The 9,890-nt window shown below is 43.4% G+C and overlaps 2 protein-coding genes across 2 annotated transcripts; one reads left to right on the forward strand and one right to left on the reverse strand.

Moving 5' to 3' along the window:
• Positions 1-2,836: 2,836 nt before the first annotated feature.
• Positions 2,837-7,194, reverse strand: LOC133925107 (BRAP2 RING ZnF UBP domain-containing protein 1-like). Its single transcript, XM_062370945.1, has 12 exons — positions 6,829-7,194; positions 6,635-6,750; positions 6,437-6,545; positions 6,218-6,332; positions 5,439-5,536; positions 4,710-4,816; positions 4,193-4,442; positions 4,050-4,103; positions 3,784-3,927; positions 3,613-3,677; positions 3,332-3,386; positions 2,837-3,222 (listed from the first exon to the last, which is right to left on the reverse strand). The coding sequence occupies exons 1-12, from the start codon at positions 7,168-7,170 to the stop codon at positions 3,064-3,066; spliced, it is 1,614 nt and encodes a 537-aa protein (XP_062226929.1). The 5' UTR covers positions 7,171-7,194; the 3' UTR covers positions 2,837-3,063.
• A 1,281-nt stretch (positions 7,195-8,475) lies between these two features.
• Positions 8,476-9,507, forward strand: LOC133923684 (uncharacterized). The gene has a single exon (XM_062368972.1). The coding sequence runs from the start codon at positions 8,558-8,560 to the stop codon at positions 9,272-9,274; it is 717 nt and encodes a 238-aa protein (XP_062224956.1). The 5' UTR covers positions 8,476-8,557; the 3' UTR covers positions 9,275-9,507.
• The last annotated feature ends 383 nt before the right edge of the window (positions 9,508-9,890 follow it).

Genomic DNA, 9,890 nt, shown 5'->3' on the forward strand with positions numbered 1-9,890 from the left:
AAATGCAAAGAAAATTATCTAAAATTCAAAAAAAATAAAACAAATTATTTTATGTTAGTATTACTTCCAGCTACATGTTAAAACTATGTGCATACATAAAAGTACAATTATTTTTTAAATTAATTGAATGTGTTTAATATTAATAATTCCATAAATAAATATCAAAATATACAAAATTTGTAAACCTAATTTTTTTAGTTTTTTTTTATCATGTCCTATACAATAAAATAAAAACGAGCGCGACGTAGACGCGCCAGTCAAACTAGTTATTCTACACCTAAGCCCAACCCAGCCTCTCCAGCCCCGCCAGTCCTACACCAGCGTTTCGGCTCTGCTCCGGTGGGCCGGAGGCTACACGTGTACATTGATGCATGGCTATTTCGGCCCAACCCAGCCTCCCTAGCCCCGCGCGCTCGCACCAGCGTTTCGGCTCTGCTCCGGTGGGCCCTATGCTGCATGTGGGCATTGATACATGGCTGTTGCGGTCGGACAATAGGGGCTCGGTCACGTGGGCCAGGCCAGTTGGAGTCTGCGCCCCTCCCTACTTGAGCTGTTTTTTTATGCATGTGACTAAACATGTCCTCATATGTTAGCAGTTAATAGTTATTCAACTCACATATCCAACTAACGTTCAGTATTCATAAGTCTGCGCTATGTGTTTGTTAGCAGTTGCTAATAGCATCAGTATTTTATTTAGTATTGTTAGTAATTTTTACTCAGTAGTGTCAGTAGTTTTAAGTTATAGTAATATCGTTCAGTAGTTTAAAGTTATAGTAAAAAAATTTAGTAGTTTAGTAGTTATCAATAATTGTTATTGAAAATAGATGATTAACTTGTGCAACTTCTTACTTGAGACTAGTGCTTGCTACTGCAAGTGACGTGAACCAAAAGCACACAGATGACAGGGCATGGAGCAGTTGGACGCACAGCTGACGCAGTAGGTGAAATGGAAGCGATGGAGACGTCTCGGCTAGTCTGTGACGTTGTGAAGGAGGGTGCTATTTTATCGTCAGCGGGTGACGGGTGAATGAAAATATATTTAACAGTTGGGCGTTGTGGAGGAGGGTGCTATTTTGTCGGAGTGGGTGGCGGGTGGTGCGCAAATCCTTCCGGCTGTCACAATCGGCTACTGTGGACTAGGTTCGCCACTGAAGTCTGCGCGGTGCGCGCGGCGTGGTGCCACGCACCCCACTGCGACGCTGAACCGAGTGGCCATCCCCATCCCATCTCACCTCACAGAGTCCTCGAGCCCGCGACCCGGCTCCGACTCGCTAGCGTAGGGAGTGCAAGCGGCATAGGCTAGCTAGCGTAGGGAGACGCGGAGAGATGGGCCACGCGGGGTGGACGGCGCGCGAGGGAGCTGATATGGGACAGCCCGCCAAAGCAACTCAGTAGGCACGTGGGTAGGAAAAACAGAAAAACATACATTATACAACATAAAAGTACATGTTATAAAAAAAACGTGTGTCAAAATGACCAAAAGATATATGCTTACAATCTGGAAAATATATATTGTCGCAACCGGAAAATACATATTGCGTAACCCGAAAAATGGCTTGGCGTTACCCAAAAATATATGTTGTGTCATCAGAAAACATATGTTGGCGTCCCTGAAAAATATGTGTTATGCGACCGAAAAATATATATTATATTATTTTACAGTAACACTATATATAAAATATAAAAGAATAATAGCCTACGAGATTTCATTTTAATTAAGGAAACTAATATGGTAATCAGGATTTGACAGCGGCGGGCACGCCACGATATTTGACGAGTAGCGCGTTAAATATTATTTAACGACAGACGCAAACGCGGTCCCGTCGAGTCGTCGACGTCAACCAAAGGAACTTGATTGAGTGCGGATGCATGCATGCCCACGTCGCCACGACTCGATCCATTTTACAAACGGGCGCTGCAAAACAGAGCACGCTTTTCCACTTCTTCCAACAGTTCTCCATTGGCCTCCGAGCTCGATGAGGATAAGGGTCGGGAAGACTCGGTTTTTTAAGTACCTTAATGTAGATATAGTATCGTTGGATTCGAATTTCGAAAATAAATACTTTTTTTAATTTTTTGTTTCTTTTTGATTTTGAACGGTTTATCCTAATTTACTTGTTCGTGAGTTTGTGATCGTAGGTGGTTGTTGAAAAGAAGCTTATATATCAATTAAAATATGTGGTAACTTATAGAATTAACTATATTTACTTAAAATTCATAGTTTTTGATTTCATATTATTTCCGCACTATCAGGTTCATCCGGAGTATCCAGATCTTATACAACCCGAATTCTCCGAATTGACTCGGAATATTCGGACTCTGTAACCCGCTGTGAAGTTTTCAATTTCAGAAAATGACTATTTACCCTCTCTACACACATTCACGGTTCAGAATCAAACCGATTTTATATAGGTTCTAGAGAAATAAAAAATGATCTAAAAAATGATATCGGTGGGTTCGAAATTTTACAATTCCGTTTTCATCGCTAGCTTTCATACTCAAACTGTAGATCGCATCATTGGGATTCAGCTGACCACCAGCATGAAATTAAGAGGCAGTCATGAAATATTGTAGTAGTTTATCGAACTTGCATCTGCAATCATACATGAGTTGTAGGGTATGTTTTGTGAATTGAAATGCTTGGAAAAACCACCACAATTCTATTCTGGCAAATTATCCGTTGTAAGATGGATGTGTGTGATTGTGAGATAATGAATTGGACTCGGACACTACTTATTCTACTTCGTATTGATCATGAAAACTTCGGCTCTGCTTTCTGGGTGTACTGTCCAAGTTCATAATTTTGAAAAAGTTTAGTACTGTGTATCATCACAACTTTCCCCCGAGAATGTCTCGCATCACATTATCTTTTTTTCTTAAGGGAGTGTATCACATTATACTTCGTCAGTACAGGTTAGCACTGAGAAAAACTACCCAGTAGCACATGATTTTACGGTTCGCACACAAACGTTCCAGTCAGAACTGCCTGATAGTCAACAAATCGGCCCACCGCATACACCAACTGCTGGAGGATCGTGCTTTCAACTACAAGCAAAGTTGCTACTAATTCCTCCTCTTGCTTGTTCTTGATGACCTTTTACTCTTGCCTCCAGATTCTGACACCGTAGGAAGTGCCACCAGCGTACCTCCCTTGAGACTATCACCATGTGTATTCTTCTCTATTGACTTTTGCAACTTAATGGAAAATTTGAGATCTTTTATCTGCACAAAAATTACACAATGCATGTTAACAAATGGCACGAGTACTACTACTGAAGTACAAATAGCTCCCTCTAAGGTAACTTTTACAAGAACAAATAATGACAAGCACCTGTTCTTCCATATCACGAATTGTTTCGTCATTCGATTTCAACAGTGCTCTTTCCCTGTGAATGCATATTTATCAAACAAACAAAAAGGAAAACTTGTGCCTGAAAAAAAAAAAGAACAGAGCAAGCAAAACTTTTCTATTGAACTGACACTAAAAAATATAGAGAGAGTTCACAAATTATTGCAAATATAATGAGGATTGCAAATATAATGAGGATTTTCCATGATACCACTTTTAATCTAATACGACTATTTACTCATTGCAGCAAGGCACCAAAATACCTTTCCTCTATATCTCTTAGTGTCTGACGCCACACATCTTGGCTTCTGGTGAGTTTCTCATTCATCTACAAGGCAACGGCAGAAGATTACAGTTACGCCAACACTAGGAATCATGAGTTAATGCTCATAACTGGCTGTACTTGATAAACATGCATGAGATAAAATGCTCACATCTGCAACTTTCTTTTTCTCAACGATTAGATTCTCAAGCTTAAGTTGGGTCTCTTGAAGCTTATCATTTACAGCTTTATCAACAGCTTTGGAAATGTGTTGTTCCCTTTCTCTCTTAGCCTCAGACAACCGGGCCTCGTAATACTGTGAATATGAGCAAATATAGGCTGATGAATGCATCAGATAGAAACTGCGTTTTCAACTGACTAACAAACTCAATGCAATCAGTAGCGGCATAGCAAACTTAGCAGGTAAGTGGAGTGCACCTCTCTCTGAGTTTTGAGTTGGCTTGCAAGGAGGCGGTTGTACTCGTCCACAATCTATTGAGAAGAACGCAGGGAATTTCAGGAACAAGATTACAAGAAGGTATGATGGTGTAATTAAAATTAAATGAACTTAAAATTCTTACTGTTTCAGCCTTGCTGCAGAACATTGCTCCACCCATGTCTGAGTCATCATTGCATGAACAGTTTACACAGTCGTCCCCAGAGTATTTACATCTTGACTTGAACTTAGCATGCTTTGCATCACTCTTGGAGTGATTCAGTCGATGGACATAACTGTCGCCAACATAATCCCAAATACGCTGTGTTTCCAAATCTAGCGAATAGTAGTGTTGTGTGTCTTTCCAGTGCTGTTTCGCATGGCCTTCTTTATACCTAGAACACGGAAATCAATAAAGGTAAGGTTGATTGGGAAGATTGAGAGAAGTTGAGTTTATCCCAAGCTGCGCTGCATATTTCGTCTTAATTCTTATGATGACAATCAATGTCCCACATCATTATAACCAAAGTCTGTCCAACTTCGACAAGTACAGCGCATTAAGTAATCATGTAAAATACTTTACATGCTCACATCCCTGAGATAGAAGAGTGACTACTTAGTTATTACAACAGAAAATGTTTAGTCAGTAGGTACTGACATACCTTCCACATCCAACAAAACCACATATCACACATATCCAGAGGTTTCCGGTGGTTTGGCAAACTGAACATGTAGAATCTTCAGACTGCTTGTGACAAAACTGACATACCTGAAATGGAAACAGCTATGAATAAAGGAAACTCATGCTCAAGAAAGTTTTGTGTGTGCAAATGGAAGGAAAGAGTTCTCAATACACAGGCAGTCCAACTGTACATTGATTCCGGATAAAGTGCTGATAAGAATATGTTGGAGTACATAAGCAAGCATTTGCAGCTCATTTACAATGTTAATGATCCATGTATGTCAATATAATGTCCCTTAGACTCATATGGTTGTTGATTAGTCAATAGTTTTTTCCTTGAGGTATACATGGAGACAGAGTGAATATTCAGTATTATGCATGTGCCCCTGCCCCTGGGTAAGTTCCTACCGAGTGTTCAAGATATCAAATTGACATGTGCATGATCCCGAGACTCATTAAAACTTTATGTTGGAATTGTTATGCAGTTCCAACTAGAGAAAAGAATAACAAGCACAATGCAACCAGAAATTAATCATTCCTAAAGTAGACTATGCAGTAAATTTCTATGAAGTAATTTCCATTGCAAGTCCAGAACGGTGTATATAACAAACAAGAAAATAATAATCGTCACAGCAAGCCAACGGAGTGATTGCTTGTTGCCATAGATGAGCAAATAATGAAAAGTGAGAGAAAAACAATCCTTCATTACCGGACAAGATGAATTGACCCACACTGAAATGCATGAACACTGGAAAGAGTGATCACAAGTAGTTGCCAAAATCCCACTGATATCTTGATCCAATCGTTCTGATGGATAAACACATAAAAGATGGTAAAAAAGAGTGGTTAGGCATGCAATATCTTAAACAAGACAGATAATTCAAACAACAAACAACAAATTGTGAAAAGTGAAAATAACAAACGAAATGGTGTATGAAACAGAAAGTTTCTAAAGTCAAAACTATGGCCACGAAACTGAGAAACTTAGTATTATTGATGAAGTTCAACATATGTACATAAAGTTGGTTAAACGACACATGGCAATACATAAAATTAGTTCTTTTTTCTGGAAACAAGCGTGGATGCACGCAATTTGATATAACATACCAATATGGGTGTCGATCCTAGTAGGTTAGAAAAGTGCATCCTGAAGGTAGCTTTAAAGTAGTTTTTCAAATTGATAGGCACTGGAATAACATTCAGGAATAAAGTTATTGCTTATATCTTCATGAAAATAGAACTCCAAAGACACATAAATTCAACGTTTGTAGGGCTCCTAAACCTCAGAGGTACAGTTTCCCAGCAGAGAGCAGAGGTGCCTAGAAATCTCTCATCAGATATCACAATTAACCCCATATAATGGACATAATAAGGTCGCTATGCACAATATTCAAATCTGACATTATGGTAGCATGTACATATGACTGGGCATCGTGTTGTAGAGTGCCGAAGCAACAGATACAAGAAACAGTAAGGCAGTAAACTCACCTATGCAAACAGGACATGTCGGCAGCTCAGTGGATCCAAGCGGTGGACTCGCGGCAATCTCGGTGGATGGTGTATACTGCACAGAAACTATAAACAAAACATGGCACACCTCTCCCTGCACCATGGAACAAGAGGTAATCAGGCACACTCGCCAATTTAGCAACAGTATCACATATGATCGGCAAATATAACTAACACCCAATTGACAATCTTAGCAACCTCCGAGGATGAGAACCTCCAGCCATTGAGATCCAGATAGAACCCATCGGCGCTCTTCTGGTCCTCAAACTCCACAAGCACGCTATACCGGTCTTCCACCCCATCATCCCTAAGGTATAGCGGCATATATAAATAAATTGCTCAAAAAGCATAGCAAGGTGCAATTTGCTGTAAGGTAACCGATATGTGATAGTTCACCTGATGAAACGGATGTCGGAGGCGCGCTCCACATATGGGCCGCAGAAGCGGACGAAGTCGTCCGGCGAGACATGGGTCGGGACGGCGAGCACCAGGAGGCATGTGCCGCGCCATGGCTGCGAGAAAGGGGGCAACGAGACGTAAGCACGCGCGAAAACGAGCACGTGAGTAAGAGACCGGGAAAGAGTACTTACTGGGAGCAGCGAGTCGGAGGCGGGTTGCGGAGCGGTCAGCCCGGAGGAGGAGGAGGAGGTGGCGGTGACGGCGGAGGCGTAGGAGGAGGAGGACGTGGGGCACGAGCGGTAGAGGTGGATGATGCCGCGGGTATGGTGGATCCTAAGGTTTCGGGCGGGCGCCGTGGAGGTCGCGCCCGGCAGCTCGAGGGGAGTTATGGAGGAGGACGTGGTGGAGGGGGAATGGTGGCTGGAGCGCGGGGAGGTGGTGGCGCCGCCACCGCTGCTGGTGCCCACTTCGTCGGCGACGGCGGGGGCCGGGGCGGCGGGGAAGTCGACGGACTGGATTCGCAGTCCGAACATGATGGCTGGGTTTGCGGGGCTTTTGGGCATCTCCCCTAGTTTTACTGGGAGTAAATTTCACAAAACTATATATATTTTAATAAAATTATTATAAAACTATAAATTTACATAATAGTTACATAAAATTATATGTTTATTATCGATTTTATTGTAAAACTATAGATATTTTGATAAAATTATTATAAAAATAAAAATTTTACAAAACTATAAATTTAGTACTGATTTATCACAAAATTATATATTCTAAAGTAGTTATTACCAGTCACATTACTACAACGACCGGGCCTGTCTATAGTCTCACAATAGCTGTCACCTCGTTAAATGGACTATCCGAGAGTTCATGTGACTGCAAGCGGAGCTCATTCATCAGGTTAACAGGTATACGATTCATCAGGTTAACAGGTATACGATAGAATCTATAGTTTTACGATAAAATTAGTGTTAAATTTGTAGTTTTGTGAAACTGTTATTTAAATTTGTGATTTTACGATTTGCAATGATTTTACCAAAGTAATTGTAGTTTCACGAGCTCTTGGACGGTACGTTTTATGAGCTGGCAAATGCTGTGAGACTGCAAGTCGGGTTCGATTGTCATGGTAACAGGGTTGTGAACAGCTCTGCAGAATTTATAGTTTTGTGAGCTGGCAAAAATGTATAAAAGTTCGAGAATGATTTATATTTAGAGAATAATTGAGGAGGCTAAAACAACCCATATTTGTAATTAAAGAAAGTAATTCATAACACGTAACAAAGAGGAGAGAGATATCTCCGTTCATTTCAACCTCCAAGCGGTCGCTGTTTACTTTGCCATTTGATTTTGATGGTGTAATGCGGCACAAATCAAATGATGATGAACTACTCATGAGGTCAGAGCAGGAACACGAATCTTTAGATTCGCAACTGTAGTAAGCAGAGCAGATCAGTGTCTTCCCGCCAAAAACATTCCGTCTCCTTTCTCTACGCCTAATGATCAGGTACCGATTAAAAGATAAATGCTTAGCTTTGTCTACAGTGATGGCTTCTTACACTTCACTTAAATCACCAAATCCCAACGACAAGTTTACCCCACATGCTTGGGACCCGTTTGCCATTGAAGGGGTTAAGAAACGGAAGAGTGGCTGCTCATTTCGTACTCGGCTTTAGCTTTTGGAAGTAACCTACCTCGGTAACCGTGACGAAGAAGTTGATCAACGGGTGGATTAGAGTAGACGATCAAGGGCATCCTGTCCTAAGCCGCTTTTGTCCTTTGATGCGACTAGAGCAGTCGCCGAGTGGGGTTAGCTGCCGCGCCACTTGTTACTTTGTTAGTCGCGCACGCTCTCGGCGCAGCTCCACTCCGCTTCTCACTCCCCGGCGAGGTGGGCGCGGCACGCAAGGTGAACTCGTCATGTTCACCGATGGCATGTCGAGGCTGGCCGTGGCGGTCAGCGTCACGGTGGCGCTCAGCCTGGCCATCTTCCTCACCATCCTGGTTCTCTTCCTCGCCGACCTCTTCTGCGCCCATCTCCGCGGGCGGCGGCTTCGCGACGCAGCGTCCCGACCGAAGCTTGGCCCGCGGGCGTTGTCCCCGACGCGCACCGACGACGGGTCGGTGGCGACGACGACAACAACGGCAGCGCGCGAGGCGCTCGTCAGCACGCCGCCGTTCTACTACGCTCACGGCGTCATGCACGCACCCAACCTCAAGGACCTCCTCCTCACCATCCCCAAGCTGGAGGCCGCCGTGTGGAGGTGGTCGCCGGCGCGGTGCTCGTCGTCCACGAGCTCCTCGGAGCGCAGCGACCGCTTCGTGTGCATCTCCAACCCGGTGTACGAACGGGGCGGCCAGATGCCCGCAGCGACCGGAGGGGACACGCCGCCATTCGAGACGCCGGGAGCGTCGCCATCGCCGTTGGGGATCACAGAGGAGGACGAAGAGGAGGGTGAGTTCTCGCCGCCCTTGTCAGCGATGAGGAAGCTCCCGCCATTGGGCGTCATGGCTTGTCCCCCGCCGACGCTGAGCTTCGTCGATGGCGGGCCGTCGCTGACGGTGACCGACACGAACAGGGCCTCCTCCTCCTCGTTCAATCTCACCGCCCACTTCTCTTCATGGTCATCGAAGTAAGAGACCACTTGCATACTGCAATGTAGTGAGAGGGATGTACTTGTTAGCTAGAGCTCGATTTAATTCATTATTTTGCTCCATTTCCTCGGCCATATTATCCATCATTCGCTCGGTTTTACCGATTTTATCTCCCCTAGTTTCTCTAACTATTGTTGAATCCCTAGAAGTAATGTTTCGGGTGCAAAATCTGTCTTTCCTTCATGTTTATGTACTGAACTTGAGGAATATCTGAAGTGAACTATTAGTCTCACTTGCTCACGCACTCGAGAAGGGAAAAAAAAAACAGTTTTGCAGGGTTCAAACTTCAATAGCATTTGTTCAGTGCATCGGTCGGTCGTTCGGAGTCTTTAGCCTGAGGACCGGTACAGAAGGGACCCATTGTGCTGTGATCAGTCTCAGAGGTTGATATCGAGTCAGTGCGTCCTGGTACCAAATCCAGCTCCAACTTTGTGTTGTGACAGAAAAGTTCTCAAACTGTTTAGCAAAACCACAGTAGTCCACTCCTGGCAAAAGGAAAATAAAAACTACTCGACTAATCCCATTGCATATGTAACATCTCATAGACAAAGTATGCACAGAAGCACACTGCTATCTCCTGGTGCACGCCATTGGAACA

Source organism: Phragmites australis, chromosome 7 (assembly GCF_958298935.1).
Source record: "Phragmites australis chromosome 7, lpPhrAust1.1, whole genome shotgun sequence".
Classification (NCBI taxonomy): Eukaryota; Viridiplantae; Streptophyta; class Magnoliopsida; order Poales; family Poaceae; genus Phragmites; species Phragmites australis.